The sequence below is a fragment of the Magallana gigas genome, chromosome 10, assembly GCF_963853765.1.
Source record: "Magallana gigas chromosome 10, xbMagGiga1.1, whole genome shotgun sequence".
Taxonomy (NCBI): domain Eukaryota; kingdom Metazoa; phylum Mollusca; class Bivalvia; order Ostreida; family Ostreidae; genus Magallana; species Magallana gigas.
In genome coordinates, this window is record NC_088862.1 from 23,928,533 (window position 1) to 23,950,549 (window position 22,017).

Consider the following 22,017-nt stretch of genomic DNA (forward strand, 5'->3'; position numbering starts at 1 on the left):
GAGCACTAGTCTGACTAAAGCCAGTCCCTGCTAATTTTTTCGCTTATTTGACATATGTACAGTTTATTTATCATTATATCTTTCATAATCAAATGATTTACTGTTATATGAGTTACATTTTCCAGGTGTGTTATTCCACCGCAAGCCCACTCAGCATGCTCAGTATGAAATGTTAATTTTATGCAACAACTTTTGGTTAAGAAGTTTTTCTATATGTGTACACGTATAAAAAAGATAGTTTGTAAGATTGATCACCAAGAAGTTTTGGATATATTGAGGGATCAATCTCCGTAACAGTACGGTTCCAGAAAAAATTGTTAACCAAAAGTTGTTGCATTACACCTATTCTAATGCGGATTTATATCAAAAATTTCAAAATCAAAAATTTTGATTTTTGGCGCCTAAAATTTATATCCCATTTGGGCTATTATATCCTAAACGGGTTATTATATCCCATTTGGCGAAATGGTCCCAACCTGTATAATACCAATGTTTTTAAGTGAGAACACCCTTGAGTACAAAGCGTTGAGGCTCAGTGGTAATAGATATGTAACATATGTTAGAAAATCAGTGAAAAATAAAAGTTGAACATATGGGTTTTGAATTTTGGAAAATCATTGAGACAATTTGGTCATAATTAAAAATTGATTGGGATGGGTACAAGTATAATTGTATTTATAGAAAAGCTATTTTATCTCAACATGCTCAATATATGTGATTATATAGAATATTATTATATGGAAAAATCAATTTAAGCAGCTGCAATGGATATTTTCAGCAAGAGTTAAATTAAGAAACTTTGATAGCATTGTCAGTTTGTTTTATATGACTTCAATCTACAAAAAAAAGAAGTCTCGATGGAACAAGATTTAAGTTTTTCTTATAAAATATTTTTAGATAGCTAGGTTTATATTTTGAATTCAAATTCCTCAATTTTTTTTCAACAAAAGAAATCAAATGACAAGTTTGCATGCAAAATTGTATGCCCTTCTTGGCATCAGGGGAATTTGAAACTATGTGGCACATGACGTAACGGGGAGTAACGTAGGACTTTTAAATGATACGATATAATTGCGTTCTAGTTTCCATAGGGAGTAAAGTAAGACTTTTAAACGATATAACTGCGTTCTTCCATGACTATATGACAAAATGACATTTATTTAACAGAATTTCAATTTGAATTTGATTGATGAAGCAGAAAAGTTATAATTTTTAGAACTTTACTTAGCTACATTAAGCTTAAAAAGTATATTGAAAAAAAAAAAGGAAAATGAGGTAGTTTGTAAATAACGCTCCTTAAATCATGGTTTAGCTTGAAACGTACAATTTAGTTAAAAGTATTAACATTTACATGTATATATATATGTACACCTTATGTACTTTTTTTTTAAAGGGACTGGGAAAAAAATCCCAAGTTAAAATATTGAATCAAAGTCTTACTGTACAGGTAAATTAAATCTTGACCCCAATTAAAGCGATAAAGGAAAAATGCTCTCTCTCTCTCTCTCTCTCTCTCTCTCTCTCTCTCTCTCTCTCTCTCTCTCTCTCTCTCTCTCTCTCTCTCTCTCTCTCTCTCTCTCTCTCTGTATATATTCATATTTCACCAACTTGAATGAATATTTTTACAGACCGTCAGGATTAAACTAAATCTCAACCTGTGTTCCATTTCCTGACCTTTTTAAACTCAGCCGGTACACGTTGTTTTACATGCGACACTACTGAAGCTAAATTTATAAAAAGAATTTAATTATAAAAAGAAAATTGAAAAAAGTCATGCATGGTTTGTTCTGGCCTGGTTCATGCCATGCAGGTATTGACCTAGATTAAGACCTCCATTGTGGTCACCCATGGACGAATGAACTTTTGCTCTTCCAGCCTGTTACTTAATGAGACTAAGTACATAGCTAGTATAGATATTCTTGATGTAAACAAGGAAAGCGTGTGACTGACGGATGTGTAACTCGTTCAGCATTTACTACGACTCCGCTTTTACTCTGACAACAGTGTGTTTCTTTACTTATATGTGGTGAGTTTCTATACTGTCAATAGGTAATTTTGAATCATAACATTTATTTTTTTTTTTACACCTGTGTATGTCCATTAAGTACTTATAACTAGGTCGTCTGTATATTGTTTGATCAAATGCCGGTCGCTTTCTTTTTAAAGACTTGTACGGGTTAAAGTTATGAAACTGAAGTTTATTCATCACTCAGGGGTGTTGGAGCATCTACTCGCATGCGTACATCATATGATTTGCAAGATTTCTAATAATTTTCAAAGATCACTGAGGTTTTTATAATTTATCATATATAAGTCTAAAAAAAAATCATGTGTCTTAATAAGTGGGCCCTGATTAATAAAAATGTGTTTACTTATGAATATAATGTAACACTTGGTGTTAACCCAATTGTAAATTGGAAATAATAGAATCATTTTAACAGGAGCTTAGACTTTGGGTAGTTGTGTCAAACAGTAATGTGGCATGTCTATTTCATTGCTGGCCACCAAGCTTTGGCTCTTTAAAATCAACGAGATTTGTCTGGCTTTTGAGCTAGTGTCATTTTTAACTTGTTTTGACTCAAGAAAACGATAGTAACATCCTGCTGAAAGTCCAAGGTCTTGTTTATAAAATGGTTCTAATATTTGTATGAACGTCTCTCGAATGTATGTCTATATATAAATGTAGCAATATATTTAATTACTGATGCATTTGTTTATGTTGTGTTAACTTTCCAGGAAATTGACGTATTAAATGAGAGGATATTGGATCACTCTGAACATCAATTAACGATAATGAACCCAAATAATTAAGAATGGGACTGCAGTAATTATCGTGTCTTGTCTGAGGTTAGTGACAGCAATGCCTATATACACACAAAGTATTTATTTGTCAGTTTCTAAACCAGTTTAACTGCTGGTTGTAACAAACAATTTTTTATATGTAAACAGTTGTGAATTTTACATGGACAACTTTTGATTCGATCAACTTATCTGAAGACTTTAGTGATCTTTTAATGGAAATTAGAAGACTGTTTTGGGTTAATTGGCCCAATTTTTGTAAAGAACTGAATACCCCCAGGCCTTTTATAGTTATAATTAGTATTTCAAACTAGTATGCAAAAGTATTTGTCGCTCCAAATGGGAGTAAACAAGCCTCTAAATTAGTGTAACATGCTTCTTTATTTATGATTATGTACTATCATAATTATCTAGCGGTAGTTATAAATAGAAGTAAAACAGGACATGACTAGTCTGTCAGTGTTAGTGTATATTAGTGTCCCGACTCACTACACATTACTGTAAAACACTGTTATAACAAACACGCTTTCAATGAATTAATGCTTACAGCAAAGTGTGCTTTTCATTCCCCGTGTCTTTAATATCATGTTGTATATTTTGACGGGTTACCGGTATAATGAATTAGGCTTTTAACAAAACAAAATCGGCCGTCCCTGGCAATTCGTTAAGTATATTAAGCGTGTTTTGCCTGTATATACGTCGTTTACATTCATGTTGCAATTTAACATACATGTGTGTACATGCATGTATTAAAATATTTTTCAAAAATTTGTATAATATTGTCTCCCAACTTACTGAAAAACGTAGCATTTTCTCGTAATTCTACAATTGCTAACCAATTTTCTTTTCAATTATTTTTTAAAAATGGCTCAATCAATCAAAGCTTAGCTTTGACCCTATTTTAAATTTATTTCTAGAAGTTGAAAAGTTGACCTATTGTAAAACTCAGTGGTTGGGTGAAATCTAATACCTGCCACTGTATGAGATTTATAAGCAACCGTGATAAAGGTACATCGATATGCAAGACTGATGTATTTTTAAACAGTGGCTTTCAAGGGGCTGAGGGTCATACCACCAATAAATATCAATGAATTCAAGTATTGTTCAACTTATCGTTAATGATGTCCATTTCACTTTTGATATATGTAGCCTTAACCATATATTTTTCGAATTTTAGCATTCTATGTTACAAATAATGAAAGAACAAGAGGGAGAGAAAGCTTGAGAGAGAGAGAGAGAGAGAGAGAGAGAGAGAGAGAGAGAGAGAGAGAGAGCATATAAAACACTTTTGTAATGTCTTTATTAAGTCAAGGGGACATGTGTTGTAAGAAAATATTCCAGCAAAATTAAAGTCTTGAGTTTGAAATGATTTTGAAATATGTCGTGCTGGTTAGTGGTAACAGTATGACTGCTATTATTTGATTAAGACCCCTTCTGAATCAATTCTTTTTTATTTTCCCAAACCACCACCTCCTCTTGTTTGCACCTGATTCAAAATCTAGAAAATAGATGTGTGTATTGGGGGTGGTATTTTATTAAAACTATTAATAGTAATAATGATGTTTATTCTAAAATTACATGTAGAATAGAAAGTGGAATTCAAGTGATTTAGAACCATTTTAACAAGAGCTTGGACTTTTGGTAGTTGTCTCAAACAGCAATGTGACGTAGACCTGTCTATTTCATTGCTGGCCACTCAGCCATGGTTCTTTGAAATCAACAAGATTTGTCAAGATTTTGAGCCAAGACTAGGCAACCAGTGCATATTTCGCTTGAAACCGCATTATTTTAATTTGTTTTGACGCAAGAAATAGATAGCTAAGCCCTACTGAAAGTCCAAGGTCTTGTTAAAATGGTATTTACGTATCACTTTCAGTGGTATCAATTATGATAATATTTGTACATATAAAGACCTGAAAACACAGGAAATTCACTTGAGACATTACAATAGGGTCACAGGAAATCTTCAGGAATTTCTTTTGCTGACCTGAAAAAAAATAATAAATGTTTCTTGCATTTAGAAACCTCCTTCATTTAAATTCTGAACTAACAGCCCATATGCTATAGTCAATCAGATTTATTAATGTTTTAACAAAGTCCTTTTCATAAATTATCCATGCAGATCTTAAAAAAATAATATAGCCACTCTGTGCTTGTGTGTCTAATTCAGCTATTATAATAAAGTTCTATATTTTGACTCTGTGTTAGGACATGAATACGGTAAGTTATTTACGTTAACAGCGGATTTCTTATAGCTTAGGACTGTGTCTTGATATACAGTGTATTTTAAAACCATGCAGTTTTAATGTTCTTTTTTGCGTCTTATTGGGGTCAGGCGTTCTATATTTTGACACCGTGTAGTTATTTAATTCGTAAATCGCCTTGCGTCAGCTGTGTGAATGTGGGTTGGCACATTGCATTCATTCTACTTTCTCACCTCGCTGACGTGAGGCTTTAATTGTGTCAAAATAAAGAAAAACCCCAGCTATTCTTGCTTCATTATTTTATTTTTTATACTGAGTACCCTTCAATGAATTAACTCTTTATAGATAAACCAGGTATGATCACTGGTGTTCAATTTAGTTTAACGGTACATATTTACTGTACAAAAAAAATGTGGAAAAAAAGGCATCAAAAAAGGTATAAAATGCGATACCAGCTAGTATATGTATGTAAATCTATATATTTAAGCTAAGTACAAAGTCCAACTGAAAAGGTTTATACAAACAGTGAAAAAAAATTTTTTATTTTGACTTATTATAAATCAATAGAACTAACAAATCTTATGTCAGAGAGATAAAACAAGTTTCGCTTATCTGAGACTGTTACGCAATTAAAAGGCCATGCATCCTTAAAAAAATCTTTGTTGCAATTGCCGCCAGGGGGTTTCTAAACCCAGAAGGGAGAATTTTTTTAATTTTTCAAACTGGAAGTTCAGCTGATTAAAAATTGGTAACTAAGAAATAAAAATCTGAGTGAACTTCTAACTTTATATGTAAACATTGTACAATGAAAAAAAAAAGCAACCAAAAAAAAAAAATTCTTGATTTTTTGCTAGTAAATAAAATGTTATTGATGGGGGGTAGGGGTGGGGGGTATTTCAATTAGGCAGGAGGCAATTCCAGACCAACAGTAATTTTATTTTGGCCTTATTCATATATATTAAATGATATATTGAGCAAGCTACAATTAGTGAGTTTAGCTAAATTGTATTCTCCTAGGATGAGAGATGGAGAGATGGAAAGATTCTGTGCATGTCTTTATTAATATCAAAGAAAAAAACCCATGCATTTAGATTGATGATCAAATTATTTTTAAGATATTTTTTTTTTCTATAACACGTAAGTAAAAAAAAACAATTTGTATACATATAGCTCTGATGTGAAAATTTTCAAATCAAATTGAGATACGAATACATTCATGTACAGCACTGTATGTGCTAAGAAACAAAGTAAAATTATCCTGCCTTAAATAACTAAGTACCGGTACGCTGTCTACAAGTTTCAGTTTGTATGATTCTGATCGAGTCTGCATGTGCCAGACCACTCATGCTTTGAAGTTGACTCACACTAGTATTCGCAATGTGAAAAGGGTTTGTAAAAGGAAATAATTTTATCTGGGTCAATTAACTTTGACAAACCAATTTTAAGTTTCTATAATTACGTACATCAAATTTATATGTTAAACTTCCCTTTGATTGCTAAGAACGTGTATACTGAAATGGGTACACATGCACTATTTCATGTATTTTGTATTTATCCTCTTTTTCTGGCATTGTCATTTTTTTTTATCTGTGGCTATGTAAATGAATTATACATTCGTAATTCGAGAAATTACAAATACATGTAAATGACATGATTGTAATAGACTTTAATAGTTGATATTTGGAAGCTAGATGGGTGTTTGAAATATTCATTTACTGCATGGTTTGGGTATTTTTTTTAAAAAATGTTAAATTTCTCTTCCCTCACTCCCTAAAAAAAAGTGAGCAAAATAGATTTGCTTTTTTTTTTTTTTTGGTAGATTATTACGCCGCATTTTGTTTCCATTCCAGTTTCTCACCTCTGTTCTCCATGTAAAGGCCTAGGCAGGCGGTTATGATAAAATTGATGTGCATTCATGCATAAATCATGGATATATAAACATGCTTTAGCACATTAATATCGTAAATTTTCAAGAGCTGGTTTAGAATCATACTGTACATATATACATGTATATATTAAGTACTGTTAGTGACATAGTGTGTATAATAATAAATTTGTGGAAAAAATGCTGGGAAAACCGATTATTGTGAACTTTTAAAGATAAATATATGCAGCAGTGAGGAATTAAACTATCGCATGGTAATGATACAATTTATTTAATACTCTTATTAAGCTTTTCGATATAATGGGGTTTCATCGATAGTCATTCATTTAATGAAAATCAGAGTTTGGCCTACACTTTCTAGGATACATTAATTCGTGGACTATTATGATACCATTAAATGGAGAAATATTAATGTATTATAATAGAAATTGCACTTTGATGAACAGTGAATTCTGTGAATCAGCTCATCAAGGAAATCCACAAATAATTGGTTATTTTAAAACAAATATTGAAATCAATTACCACAGAATCTTAATTTTTTTTTTAATGTAAAATCAGGTATAAATTTAAGAAATTTAAAAGAGATATAAGATGAATGGGAGAATTTACCGCAAATTGGATTAAGCTTTTATATTGACAGAACAAACGGATAAATGTTAACTGATTTATTACATAGAACTGAAAAAGGGTAGAGTAGAGATGTCTATATATATAAGAGGCCAGACCTAACATTCCTTAAGAGACCTAATACTTTCTCATAAATCAAACCTTATAGATACTAAAGACCTACACATAAGAAGATAGTCTCCCTGGTATGTTGTATGACATTTAGTTTTTTCATAAAACATTTGTAGGAATTTTAATTAAGGTAGGTTAGCCCTTTAAATAAGCTCATGCAATCTGAACGGTCGTCACTGAGTTTGAGCCTCATGAGTCGTGGCCATTCCTCCTCATCTATTACAAGTGCTAATATTTATAGATTCCTTTATTTTTATTTTTTTTTCACTAGACCTATATAAGGATCAGGATGATGTAATTTCTTGTTGTTTTTTTTATTTGCAGGGAAATTTTCCTAAGCACCATGAAGAGTTGGAATTTAGAACATAGTGATTCTGAATCATCAGTCTAATAGGTGGAAATTCAGCCGCAAAGTTTAAGATAATATTGAAATTAGTGTTTGTGTGCGCAATTTGCCAGCTAGTGTTAACTAAGCTATATTTTCATTATTATAGCACTTCTGACGATTAGATTAGAATTGTTACGGCAAGTTCTACATAAACACTATATGTAATTATATATACATTATTATATACAAGTGTCAAATCTGGGAGATTTTTAATTAATATTTAAAAAAAACAAAAAACAATGGAGCAACAAAATACGACACTAACAGCTAAGGACATCCAGATGGACGAGAAGATTCCGATTCAAAACGGAGAGCACGTCCACCAAAACGGAGAAAGCGGGAAACAAAATGGAGTCTCGGAAAACGGAGTGCCTGCGGAACCCAAGAAAGGCCAGGCCACGGTTACAATAAACCCGGAGGTCAAAGTGAGGACGGTGAATAAAGACAAGCAGAAGGAGAAAGTTCAACAAATCGGGTTCTTTACTCTGGTCAGTACTTGACTTTTATGATAGTAGATTTATTATCGAGTTTATTATCTAGATGCATCACTCTTATTAAGTACTAGCTGTTATATGGCATTGTTAATGTGATTTTAACTCCTATCTGAATGTACATATTACATAGTTATATCCACGGTTATATATAAGTTTTTACACCAAGACTCATGTATAATATACATTCAAAGTTAGTTGCTCCCCATGTGAGTTTAGTTTCATATGAATTTTAGGTGATTGGGCACAGTTGCTTATGTATATTTAGACCCGTGAATGCAACAGTCATTGAACTATCTAAAAAAAATTGATGAAATTTACAAAAAATTTCATACATATGTGTTAATTACTATCAGTCTGTAATGTAGAATAAGTGATTAACAGATCTATAATGAAATGTCCAAAGCACATTCAAGAGAGATAACTCTGGAAAAATTGAATTAGAATGTATATTATATATAAGCAGAAAATTTCCTGAATTTTCAGAGAGCTGTTTCATATAAATCTAAACATGAAATCTCGCAAAACAACTCTAATTGGTTAGGTTACAGCGAAGAACATGCACGCTTATAACAAATTCACACTTACAACTTCAATCTTGTAAATGTATTACGATCTTATCAGATAAAACAAATTGCATTGATAACAAATCAAAATTTCCTATCCATGGTGCTTTGTTATGACCATGTTTCGTAGTACTGATGCAGATGGACAGAATATATTAAAGGGGAATAAGAGAAAAGAGACCAGCTAGGGCTCAATTTTTACAAAATAAGCCTTAAATCTTTCCGATGTCATGAATTTTATAGATATATTAATGGCCTACTATCGTGTTGTCAGAGAAAATGAAATGTCTAAAGCGCATTCAAGAGAGATAATTCTGGAAAAGTATTCCATCAGAATTTATACATTTACAAGTTTTAGGTAGCCATTGTCAAGCATTTGTAAGTTATTTGATGCAGGTCATAGCACTTTTGTAAAATGCAGCCATGGACATTATAATTTAAGATAATGATGATCTTGCGTATTTTTCAGTTCCGATATGGGAGTCTGTTTGATAAGATTATTTTGGCCGTGGGGATATTGTGCGCCATGGGGACGGGGTGTGCCACGCCCATCAACTTCTTTGTGTACGGAGATCTGGCCAATTACTTCATTCTGTACGACATCGCCAAGGGAACGAACTTCAGGTAGGGTCAATTTATCACTGTTACAATTTACACTTATTGCTAAACTATGGTTGTTTTATAATTCAATATGGATAAAAAGTACATTTGATTCAAAATCAAAATATAATAACCCTCTTTTTTTTTTAAAGTTTAAAAATTTTAATATCATGAATATGGCTGTGTTGTTAATTACTGTGGGTACAGTTAAGCTGATGTGACATATATATACTGCTATTGGAGAAAAAGAGAAACTTATTTTTAAATGGCATGCATTTTTCTACAGGACTGATTTTAAAAATTCCATCATGATCATGTTAGTTGTGGCAGTTCCTTACAAACAAAAAATTAATTTTTTGGTCTTATATTTTTACTTAATGTTTTGCAGTGACACCAACTTGACCACGCTAGTGAACCGTGAAGAGCTACTGAAGAGTCTTGATATCTTAGACATTGCAAAGGAGCATGCCCTGTACTTCTGTCTGATCGCGATTGGAGCCTTCACGCTCGGTTTCACCAGCATCTTCTGTTTCACTGTGTCCGCAGAAAGACAGATCCGGGTCATCCGGAAGCTTTTCTTTCGCTCCATCATGCGCCAGGACATGGAGTGGTTTGATACACACGAAAGCAGTGAATTAAGCACACGGTTTTCAGAGTAAGAATGCATGCAGAGTTTTGTAAAAAGAAAATTTGCATTTAAACAGTAAAACAAATGTATTTAACTAAAAGACAAATATTTACTTGTAAAATATGACCAAGGGTAAGAATTTATATTCTTGAAAAATTTGAAGTGTGATAGTCAGACCACTTTCATTGCATGTGTTGAGTGCCTGATAGCTCATTTGATATACAGGGTTGTCTCTAAAAAATTAAAGTTAAAGGAAGAAATGAAAAGGTAGAAGGAGGTCTAGGACCAGTGTACAAATCCTGGTCTGGCCCATCATTATTTCTACCATCCCATCACATAAGCAACTCTTTTAATATTGTTAACATTTATTTTTGGGTGTTTTTTCTCCAGAGACATGCATTTGATATATGACGGCATGGGAGACAAGATAGCCACATTTTTCCAGTGGACGACCACATTTGTGATCTCTTTTGTCATCGCGTTCATCTCTGGGTGGAAGTTAGCATTGGCTACTGTCGCATTCTGTCCCCTCATCATTTTAATCGGTGGGACATTGACCAGGGTAAGGGATGTTTCTGGTTTTATTTATCATTTTATATTGAATACCCATTTATCAGGGTTTTTATTACCGGTATTAAGAATGTCAGAATTCTTGACAAATTACTAAAAATGAAAACAATATGTATTGGTGTGCAGTTTCATAGTCTTCATTCTGTTGATTACAGTGGGTGCGTAATTTGTCGGGAGAGGAGTCGCAGGCCTACGCCAGTGCGGGGTCGGTAGCGGAGGAAGTGTTCTCAGCCATCAGAACGGTAACCGCCTTCAATGGGCAGGAGAAGGAGTGTAAACGGTAATTATGATTGTAAAGGAGTGTAAACGGTGATTGTAAAGAAGTGTAAATGGTAATTGTGATAGTAAAGGAGTGTAAAGGGTGGTGGTTGTAAAGGAGTGCAAATGGTAATTATGATTGTAAAGGAGTGTAAACGGTTATAGTGATTGTAAAGGGTGGTCGTTGTAAAGAAGTGTAAATGGTACTTCCTGTCTCAGAGGAGTGTAAATGGTGCAGACCTTGAAGCATTCTTTTACTCAAAATCAAAACAGTACATTAATTGTATGATAATTGAAAATAGAGTCAATCATGTAAATGATAATTCTTGAGAATAAAAGAAAATTATATTCAGAATCTGAAAATCTAAAGTCCATTTTTTTTTTTATTCTGTTTGACATGTGCATAGTGAATTTTCACATTTTGTTTTGCTTGCTCTATAAATGATAGAGAGTAACAAAGAAAACAACTAGAAAACACAGAAAAAATATACCTATAAATTGAAATCAATCATCTTTAGTCCGTCAATGTTTTGATTCTGTTCCACAGGTATAATGCCAACCTGATGCACGCCAAAAATAATGCGGCCAAAAAGGGCGTGGTGCTAGGACTGACAGTCAGTGCCTTCTGGTTCTTGATCTTTTCTGCACTCAGTGTGGCGTTTTACTATGGAGTCAAACTCATGCAAGACCCTGATGAGGATTTCGACCCAGGGGACACCCTCACTGTAAGTTTAATGTCTTGTCAGGGAGTTATCTACGAGTTAACATCTTCTAAGATCTACAGGTTAACATCTTTTGATATATACAGTTTAACATCTTGTGATATCTACATTTTAACATCTTTTGAAATCTACAGTTTAACATCTTTTGATATCTACAATTTAACATCTTTTGAAATCTACAGTTTAACATCTTTTGATGTCTACAGTTTAACATCTTTTGATATCTACATTTAAACATCTTTTGAAATCTACATTTAAACATCTTGTGATATCTTCATTCTTCACAGCTGCTCCTAAGAGTGACAAGGAAAAACTCACTCCATTGCTGGCTTTTCTTTTACAGGTGTTCTTGGGGGTGATGATTGGTTCCATGTCTCTGGGTCACGCCTTCCCCACCCTGGAAATCATCGCTAATGCTCGCGGGGCGGCCACCAAAGTATTCTCCATCATCGAACAGAAATCCAAGATAAACTATGAGCAGGAAGGGGGCAGGAAGCTAGAGAAGATGGAGGGGAACATCAAGTTCCGAGGAGTCCATTTCCGTTATCCCGCTCGACCCAACATCCCTGTACGTTTAAATGCATCAAATTTATTCTGAAAGTGTGTAAGATAATTTTGCAAGGTTTGCAATAGCTATTTGAGAGAAGAATTATCCGTGTAAAATAGTTCTTGAATGCTATAACTGTTTGTTTAAGATTCTTTTCATACGTCTTTCTGAAAAAATTGAATTATTGCCGACAAGTTGATCAATTAAAAAAAAAAAATTTAAATCACAAAACATCAGATATATAACTGATTTAGGATCTCTTATCTCAGGTTTAATTCAAACATAGTGTTTGTTTATTTTTATCCCCCCCCCCCCCCCCCCTCGCTTTGCTGCTTTGCTGCTGTCGGTCGGTCGGTCCACCAACAGTTTCCGCTCATTTTCTTTGCAGAGGATGAACATATTGAAATGAAATTTGGTATACAGGTTTATCTTGATAATATCTAGGTCAAGTTCGATAGTGGTGGTACGATCGAGCAATTTTCGACAGAGTTATGGCCCTTGGACGTAGAAAAATTCCAGTTATTTGCATTTTCCACTCATTTTCTTTGCAGAGGATGAACATATTGAAATGAAATCTGGTATACAGGTTTATCATGATAATATCTAGTTCAAGTTCGATTTTGGGTATGATAGAGCAGTCTTCGACAGAGTTATGGCCTTTGTACTTAGAAAAATTCCAAATATTTGCAGTTTACATGAATTTTTTTGGTGGATATTTCCAAGGGAGGGGGGCACAAGTGTTTCACAAACATCTGTTGTTTAAATTAAGTTAACTTAGATTATAGTTGTTTGGCCTGCCTTGTTTTGCCATGTCAGAGGATGTTTGAAGCTTATTTGATTTGTTTTGCTTTTTTACAGATTCTACAAGGCATCGATTTGGATGTACAGAAGGGACAAACGGTGGCATTAGTTGGATCATCAGGCTGCGGTAAAAGTACCATTATCCAACTGTTACAGAGATTCTACGATCCCGAGGAAGGGCAGGTAACTCTAGAAGGATTTGCTAATTGTGACATAAATAACTGCATTACCTTATGTTTATTTGAATTCCTTCTGTAGCATTGTAAATTGATATTAAGTAACTGTCTTGTAAAGTGTTATGTTCAATTTTCTAACATATTTTTCAATTATGAATAGTTAACTACTTGTTAATTTTATTGCAAATCATTAGGTCCATGATGCAAAACTTTGTACACTTTTAAGTTACATAGAATGGTTCAGTATTGATATTAGTCTACATTTTTTCATTGAACTGACAGTCATTTATGAGTTCAGCCAATCAAAGAAGAGAATTTATTTCAATGTTTTATTAATAAAAAGAAAAGATATTAATGTTTCACTTTATTTTTTTTACCAAAATTGCCTCTCATGATGTTGCACCTGTATCAACTTCAGCAGTATTGCACAACTGCTTATGCGTATTGCATGATGGAAAAAATTCTTACTTGTATGTCATTTGAATAAACTATACTTTTTACCTGACAGGTGAGTGTGGATGACGTTGACGTCAAGGAGATGAACTTGACCTGGCTGCGCCAGCAGATTGGTGTGGTCAGCCAGGAACCTGTTCTGTTCGGTACCACCATCGCCGAGAACATCCGCTATGGACGAATTGATGTAACGCAGGGGGAGATAGAACAGGCTGCTAAGGAGGCCAATGCCCACACATTTATAAAGGAACTCCCACAGGTCTGAAATTATTGACATTATGATCACAAAGGGTGAATGTTTCAATGGTCGCAATTTATGTTTTGTTTAAAAAATCAAGAATGAATGTTTGGTCACAATTAGAATATGAATGTTTGATTGGAATTCATTTAGTATTACCCACTTTATGAATTTTTGCTTGCAATTTAATGAATTTTTCCAAAGAGTGAATGTTTTGATCGCAATTTATTTAAATCAACCAAAGAGTTAATGTGTTGTCAAAAAGATAGATGAAAGTCAGAGTGAATTTTTGCCTTTTTTGAATGTTGAAGTATGGTCATTATTTAGAATAAAGGCTAACTGAAATAGTATTGGATTGCAAATTAGATAACTGGTAAGCTATGGAATTCCTTTACAGGGCTATGAGACTTTGGTGGGGGACAGGGGAGCCCAGCTGAGTGGGGGACAGAAGCAGAGAATCGCCATCGCGCGGGCCCTGGTCAGAAACCCCAAGATCTTACTGCTGGATGAGGCAACCTCAGCACTGGATAATGAAAGCGAGGCGGTGGTGCAGAAAGCCTTGGAAAGGGTATGTCAAAAAGTTGCTCTAAAAAATTATTGATATCATATAGGCAGAAAAGTTTCTTTTGTAGGAAATTAATTAAGATTCTTCATGATATCCCAATTCAGTTTCTTTTGATTTTGCTCCTTTCAGGCAGAAGTTGGGAGGACCACCATTGTGGTGGCCCATAGACTGACGACGGTTAGAAACGCGGACGTAATATTCAGCATGGCGGACGGTCGGGTCCATGAGAGGGGCAGTCACAGAGAACTAATGGACAGGAAGGGACTCTACTACACCCTGGTCAACTTACAGGTAAGGTGTCAACTCACAGGTAAAATTAGATCAATCTACAGGTAAATTGTCAACTCAAAGATATAATCAGGTCTATATACGGGTATTACGGTGTCAATTCACAGGGAAAATCAGGTTAATCTACAGGTAAGATGTCAATTCACAGGTAAAATCAGTTTAATTAACAGGAAAGTTGTCAACTCACAGGTAAAATCAGGTCTATATGTTAAGTCACAGGTAAAATAGGGTCAGTCTACAGGTAAGATGGTAACTGACAGGCAAAATTGTTTGTTAAACATGTACAGTAACTGTAGATCTGAATCATTATTTTTCACTGTGGCTTAATAATGTGGGTTTTTTTTGGGATACTCTTAATCCATGAATTATCATTCTTAACAAATAGTGAAATTTTTTTTCTCTTTATTATTCATAGAAATGAGAGTTATTTTTTCATTGTTATCTTTCACTGTTGTTTGATTTCATGTGTAAATAAATCAAGATATTATATTTTTTTTCTAATACTGATGCACAAACATAAATTTCATACATCAAATGTAAGCTTTGTTTTCTGGTTATTGTAATTTTTTTTTCAATAATTGTGACACTTTTTTGTTGTAGTCCCAAACTAATGAAGAAACAGAGGAAGGTATGTACATTGTACATTTACACATTGCTGTCAATTAATTTCCACCAAACAGTCGATCAACATTTATACATATTGAATTCACTGGCTGCATCCATTGCGTAACCCCCTCTATGACATTTCTTGGAAAGGCATCTCTCAAAAATAAAACCCTCTCCCAATAGGAGAGTGCTCTAGTGGGAGTTTGTTAAATATTTTTGTAGAATTTTCTTAAATTTTACATACTTTTTTTTTCCCATTTCTTTATTAACTGAATTGCACATATGAATTGGTCTTGTGTCATGAAATTTGGAATATTTGTATATAAAAAAAATGATTTTTTTAGTTTAAACAAGTACATTTCTTATTCACAATTTTTTTTTTTTTTTGCAAGCAGTACATTGTATCATGTACCTATATATATCTCATGATTATGAAATTCATATTGAGATTTTTCTCATTCATATTCATTACTATTTCATTGTACTTAGATTTAAAATAGAAAGAACAGATACCGGTAATTACCATATATTGCATTCAGAATTGTCCGTAAGACCAATGTTTTCAACATTTGTTTGAATTTTCTGATCAGCTTCATTTTCATTGGATAAAACTCCCTCACCTCAAGTCAAAGACTCGTTCTTGGCCTGGGTGAGCTCAACTCAGGGTAAGTGTGAGTATTAATGAGTCGTTACGTCTGTCTTGTTATAGCATGAGGCGATGGCATGAACTCGGGTATGAGACTAGTACAGTTGTAAAACTCAATGGTATAGGATTCCAACATGTCACAGGAAAACTGTCAGAAAAATATTCCTCTCTCATTTGAAATTTAAAAATTTTTATGATTCATGATAAATGTTCAGAGGGGGGAGGGGTGTAGATATAATTCATTTTATCTGACTGTTTTCCCCCCGCAAAGAAAAGCACACCAAAACCTGCTTCTGTCTTTAAGCCATTATTTGAATGTAATTTAGTTATCTTGACGTTTGTTATATGCATGTTGACAATTATTGTCTCTTTACTGTTTTGTTGAAATCCTTCAGCAATTGCACTGCTGGACCTCGCAAATTGTATACTTGTCTTGCATGTGAAATTGTTATGTTGAGAGGCAGACTGAAGGATAAGAAGATTTCATGGGATGTTGAGAAGCACTGATGTAGAAATTTATTGAATGGGTCATTGCATGTGTTGTATAACAAATTTTGGTGTTGTACGTGTCACTGTTACTTGTTATAATGTCTGAGGCGTCGCAATGTTTTAGGGCTTGGTACATGTAATTATCAATATACTGTTGCTTCATACTTATTGTCCGAGTAGTTGAATGTTAATGCATGGGTACATGTTGAGTGTAAAGAGCTAAAATTGCTGTTGGTATCAGCCATGGGCTCTGTAAACACTTGTTATTGAATCGAAAAGCACTCCTAGTCCCTTTTCACTGTTAAGTGTTAAACTATGTTAGAATTATAGTACACTGCAAATTACCCTTATCATTTAGAATCTGTAACCTGTAATTAATTTAATGCACATCTTTAGCTATATACCAATATTGAAATACAGTACAGTTGCATTTACATTTTACATGTAATATTTTGATATTTTGCATAATGTATTGAACCCAGGGGTTCAAAAAAATTTTGCATAATAAATCAATCCTAGGTTTAAAATGTATATTGCATAATATTATGAACTTGTGTTGGATTTTAACATTTTTGTTATGTTTAAATTAGATTTCCTTTTTCTGGTAATGCTGTAATAGTTTATTTTATTTCATTTTACTTTTTACTGACCTGATTTTGGTTATATACATGCTTGTCTGTCTGTCAGTAGAGTCAGTCAATTATCAAATTAAATGATCGTTGCATGAACTTAAACTTTGACTGATGCATTACCATGCATAATGCAAACATATTTACTTTCATATTTTTGATGATCTAGCTGACTTTCTCAAACATAAATAGAAGAAATCATTTTCTAAAAGTTAATATACATGTATATATAAGAATTCATGAGGTAATGAACTACAGTTCTTCACATCAGCATGAAATATCCTGGTATGAAGCATTGTAATTCATAGCCCCATGAATCTGCAATAAATGAAATTCATTTCTTTATTGACACATAAAAGTGTTTAAATATTTATTAACTTTTATTCACTTCAAAGTTTGTTAAAATATGTGTGTACAATGGAATGAACCTGTTACTGTACCATTAATAGTGGCTGAAGAGTTGGAACATGAACTGTTTGAGGATGAAGAGGCGGATGAAAATGCTGCCCTCATGCATAAGGTCAAAGGTCATCATGCCACGCCCATTGCTAGGCAGATGTCTGCCATGAGCAGCCATAGTAATGATGTCATTGACGGCAAAGCAGAAACTGACGAAGTAAGTCAGATTAGGTCATTGAAATTCATATTCTTTCTCTCTCTCTCTCCCTCCCTCCTTCCCTCTATATCTCCTCTTTCTTTCTCTACCTCTATCTTTCTCTCTCTCTTACCACTCTCTCTCTCTCTTTGTTGACCATGTACCCTTTTAGACATATTTTTTTCACCCCAGGAAGAGGCCGAGGCTGACATTCCCCTGGCCCCCCTCAGTAAGATCATGAAGATGAACTCACCCGAGTGGCTGTACATAACAGTGGGCAGTATCTGTTCCGTGATCGTCGGCGCAATACAACCCGCCTTTGCCTTCCTGATGGCTGAATTCTTGAAGGTATGGCACTGCCTGCATCAAGCAAAGCAATGACTGATAAAAGTTTCAACTGAAGAAATTCTGGTTTTAATTTTGGGTACTGGTAATATAAGAATGAATTGCCTTCATAAGTTTGACGAATCAGTTGTGTGCATTGAAAGATAGCTATAAATATATTGGTTAATATGATTGGATATTTACATTTAAAAAAAAGTAATGATAAAAAGGGCAGTGTGATATCATTTTCAAGTGAAATACTTGAGTTCAAAGAAAAATGCAGGTGAAGTAAATTTTTCATCTTTTAAAAATTACATAATGTTAAGAATTTGTCATACAAAGCAGACAAAAATTTCACATGAAATTCTTTTGAGGTGAATGTCGGGTGAATTTCATGCAAATTTTGTGAAATTGAAATAAAGCACAATTAACTGAGTAGTAATCTGTAGTACCATGTACATGTTAATATAAAAGAGTTATGATTAATATTACAGGTGTTTTCCATGACCAAAGAGGAGCAGGACCGAGTGTCACTAATCTTAGTGGGCATCATCATGGGAATCGCTGTCTTCAATGCATTACTTCGACTCGTGCTGGTACTTGTATAGACATATTTGTTTTCAAAGCTTTATCCTATTCATGAAGCCTTATTCACCCCCATTCTTGAATTCATACTTGAATCTTTTTAAGGCCAGAAAAAAATTAAAGAATTGCTTCAGGCCAAAATGTACAGGATCATGTTAAAAAAGAAAATAAATCCTTTTCATTTTATATTGTTCAAGAAATTAAAGATTTTTGAAGTGAAATTTAGCATATGTTTCATTGGAAAAAAAAATTTCTGTTAAAATGTGGAAAATATCTCACAAATAAATAAGTATGTGATTATTTTGCAATTTTTCAATTTCTTTCTAGGGTATTTGCTTTGTAAAAGCTGGTTCAGATTTAACATTGAGGATGAGGAAACTAGCTTTCAAGTCAATCGTTTGGCAGGTAAAAAACCATCAAAAATTAAAAAACCTTTTAATGAAATACTGTGGAATCATTAGATTTCGTGGTGGCTCAATTTTCGTGGAATTCCTGGGTACCTCTCATCCACGAATTAACATCCTCCACGAATTAATAAATTAGGGTAATAAAGTCATATTTCCTTTGTAGGTTTTAGAGAATACACGAAATTACGTCCCAACGAACCTGTAAAATTTAAGCAATCCACGAAAATTGGCCCCCAGGAAATTTAATGATTCCACAGTAGCCATTTATGCTTTTTTAATTCTTTATGATATCACATTTAATGCATTGTGATGTCACGTTACTTACCTCCGGCTCAAGTCGGTGTACGGATTTACACCCGGCTTATTAGCCAATCAAATCTAGTGTTAAAAGCTACATACCAGGAAATAACAGCTGGTGTACAGTATTAATCAAAATCTGACACGTATTGTTTCTGTGTTCACGATATAGGCTCATTTGTCACGATGTCATTTGATTTCCATGTAAAGGTATCTCACTCCTCACGTTTTGATTTCATTGCGCAGATGATCATTATATTTTCAATGAATATGATTTTATTTGTTTCATCATCACAGATATTATTTCATAATTACACAACATTCAGAAAGAAAATCAATTTGAATTCAAGAAACAAACAAGTTTTCGGGGGAACAAATTTTTGGTGTGGAAGGTTTTTTTTAGAGGAAATTGACTGAAATATGCGATTTTATGGATTTTCAATATATTTTTCTTTTTATTCTATTCAATATTTACATTTTTAACATTTGATGAGTTTGTAACATATTATTTAGGTTCTGTGTGACATGTAACAGATTAAATCTTGAAAGAGAGATAGATGTTTACCATATATAGAAAATGTCTGAATTTTTAAAGCCAAATTTTGCGAGAATTTTACCTTTGAAGCCATATATCTTAAATTTGACATCACTGACCCCCATGTTTTATTATGTCAAAATGATACTGAATACACATCAAGGCAAACTGGATTTAACTTACAAAATTCTTGATATTCAAAAAGTTTTTATTTCAATTGTAACTGTTATAGAAATTGTCTATTTTAAGTGCAAAAAGGTCACACAAAAATTACTTTTCTCTTCGTAATCCCTCTATTCAATGTGACCATTGTGCATAATAAAAAACAATATTTGAAGAAATAAGTTTGCTTAATCAAAAATACTGATAACAAATCCTAATCAGACTAAAATTGCATTTTAGGTGCAAAAAGGTCAAATTAAATGGGTCATAACTCAAAGGGATGAAAACTGACCCCCATTATCTTAGACTTTGCAATTTTTAAGTACTACCGTATGTTTTGTCTACAGGTTTCAATGATATACTTCACAAGAAATTCTTGATACAAGAACATTGAGGAGTGGGATACCTTAAGGAAATAAGTTTCTCTGATAAAAGTTATTTCTGTGTTCAGAATTATATTTTTTCTTTGACATGTGTTGTTTCCGTATTTAGGATATTAGTTTCTTTGACAACCACGAGAATCGAGTGGGGGCTCTGACAACAAGACTGGCCAGTGATGCGGCTCTTGTACAAGGGGTAGGTCTTGAATCAGTCCTCTGTCTTTTTTCTGTGCTGTTCTTGTCAAATTTCTGTTTCCATATACAGTGGAGCCTCAGTTATCCGGATGCTCTCGTTCCCAAGGACAATCGTCCGAATATAATATGCCTGCTATAAGAAGGCAGAGAATACTGTATACAGGGAGTATTTGCCCCCATTTTATTTTCACCCTGGTTGTCAGCGGCTGAATCTAAGGCTGGGCAAATTCCAATTTCTCATAATTATTATCTCTCTTTAACACAACTGTGTCTGGGCGAATTCAAGATGTGGTGAAATTTTTTTGTGTAGAAGGTTGAAAATTACCGTGTATACAGGATATCCTTATCTTGGCTATTTCAAGTCTGGAAATATGACTATTTGCACCTGTGCTCATTGAATGAATGATCATTTCAGGCCACAGGTACAAAGATAGGACAGGTGCTCGAGTCCCTGGCGGTGCTGACCACTGCCCTCATTGTGGCGTTCATCTACAGCTGGAACCTGACCCTCGTCATACTTGCATTTATGCCCCTCATGATTGGTGTGGGTGTCGTCCAGTCTAGACTGGTGGCAGGGTTTGCCAAGGGGGACAAGAAAGCAATGGAAGAGGCGGGAAAGGTGAGTTTCTGAAACTGTTACAGTTGCTTAAAAATCACGACGAGGTTCTCTAAGATAGAAAAAGGCATGTGGGTTGATGGAAAAGTAAGAGAGCGATGCTTAATTAAAATTTCTGACACTAGTACAGTTACCTGAAATAGTAAAGTTAAGGAAAGGGAGAAAGGGGCCATAGAAAAGGTAGAAATGGTGAGAAAGCTATGCTTTATACCGTCTCAGACTCTATTGGTTAAAACAGTGATAGAGTATGCCAAAAAATGAAAGAGGCAGGAAAGAGGATGATGAAGGTTTCTGGGGGGGGGGGGGGGGGGGGGGAAGGGGACACAAATGGATATAAATCCATGGAAGAGGCAGAAAAGAATATGTAACAAAGTTAAGCTTATTACTGAAATAGAAATTGCTTAAAAACCGTAGAAGGTAACAGTTGGGTTTACCAAGAGGAAAAATGATAATACATGCATTTTGAACCCTGCGATATATTGACCCCCCCCCCCCCCCCCCCCCCCCATGAAATATTGAACCCCAGGTTTAACATATTTTGGCCACGATGCATTGAACACTCCTCTGCATTGCTAATGGAGAGGGGGTTCAAAATATTATGGCTGCAATAAATTGAACGCCCTCCCAAATTCCA

The 22,017-nt window shown here is 34.0% G+C and overlaps 1 protein-coding gene across 3 annotated transcripts in view; it reads left to right on the forward strand.

The window, feature by feature from the left end:
• Positions 1 to 1,825: 1,825 nt before the first annotated feature.
• Positions 1,826 to 22,017, forward strand: part of LOC105339660 (ATP-dependent translocase ABCB1) — a 29,644-nt gene continuing 9,452 nt past the window's right edge. The window contains exons 1-21 of one of the 3 annotated variants that reach the window (XM_034453375.2): positions 1,826 to 2,026; positions 2,737 to 2,847; positions 7,951 to 8,502; positions 9,541 to 9,695; positions 10,060 to 10,326; positions 10,690 to 10,861; positions 11,025 to 11,149; positions 11,675 to 11,852; positions 12,193 to 12,417; positions 13,255 to 13,380; positions 13,882 to 14,085; positions 14,462 to 14,632; positions 14,759 to 14,920; positions 15,518 to 15,545; positions 16,114 to 16,194; positions 17,737 to 17,903; positions 18,075 to 18,230; positions 18,701 to 18,802; positions 19,119 to 19,196; positions 20,685 to 20,768; positions 21,183 to 21,386. In XM_034453375.2, the coding sequence (XP_034309266.2) occupies positions 8,254 to 8,502; positions 9,541 to 9,695; positions 10,060 to 10,326; positions 10,690 to 10,861; positions 11,025 to 11,149; positions 11,675 to 11,852; positions 12,193 to 12,417; positions 13,255 to 13,380; positions 13,882 to 14,085; positions 14,462 to 14,632; positions 14,759 to 14,920; positions 15,518 to 15,545; positions 16,114 to 16,194; positions 17,737 to 17,903; positions 18,075 to 18,230; positions 18,701 to 18,802; positions 19,119 to 19,196; positions 20,685 to 20,768; positions 21,183 to 21,386 (2,934 nt within the window). In that variant the 5' untranslated portion in view covers positions 1,826 to 2,026; positions 2,737 to 2,847; positions 7,951 to 8,253. The remainder of the gene's footprint in view (positions 2,027 to 2,736; positions 2,848 to 7,950; positions 8,503 to 9,540; positions 9,696 to 10,059; positions 10,327 to 10,689; positions 10,862 to 11,024; positions 11,150 to 11,674; positions 11,853 to 12,192; positions 12,418 to 13,254; positions 13,381 to 13,881; positions 14,086 to 14,461; positions 14,633 to 14,758; positions 14,921 to 15,517; positions 15,546 to 16,113; positions 16,195 to 17,736; positions 17,904 to 18,074; positions 18,231 to 18,700; positions 18,803 to 19,118; positions 19,197 to 20,684; positions 20,769 to 21,182; positions 21,387 to 22,017) is intronic. The other 2 variants (XM_066072991.1, XM_066072992.1) reach the window with 2 other exon arrangements.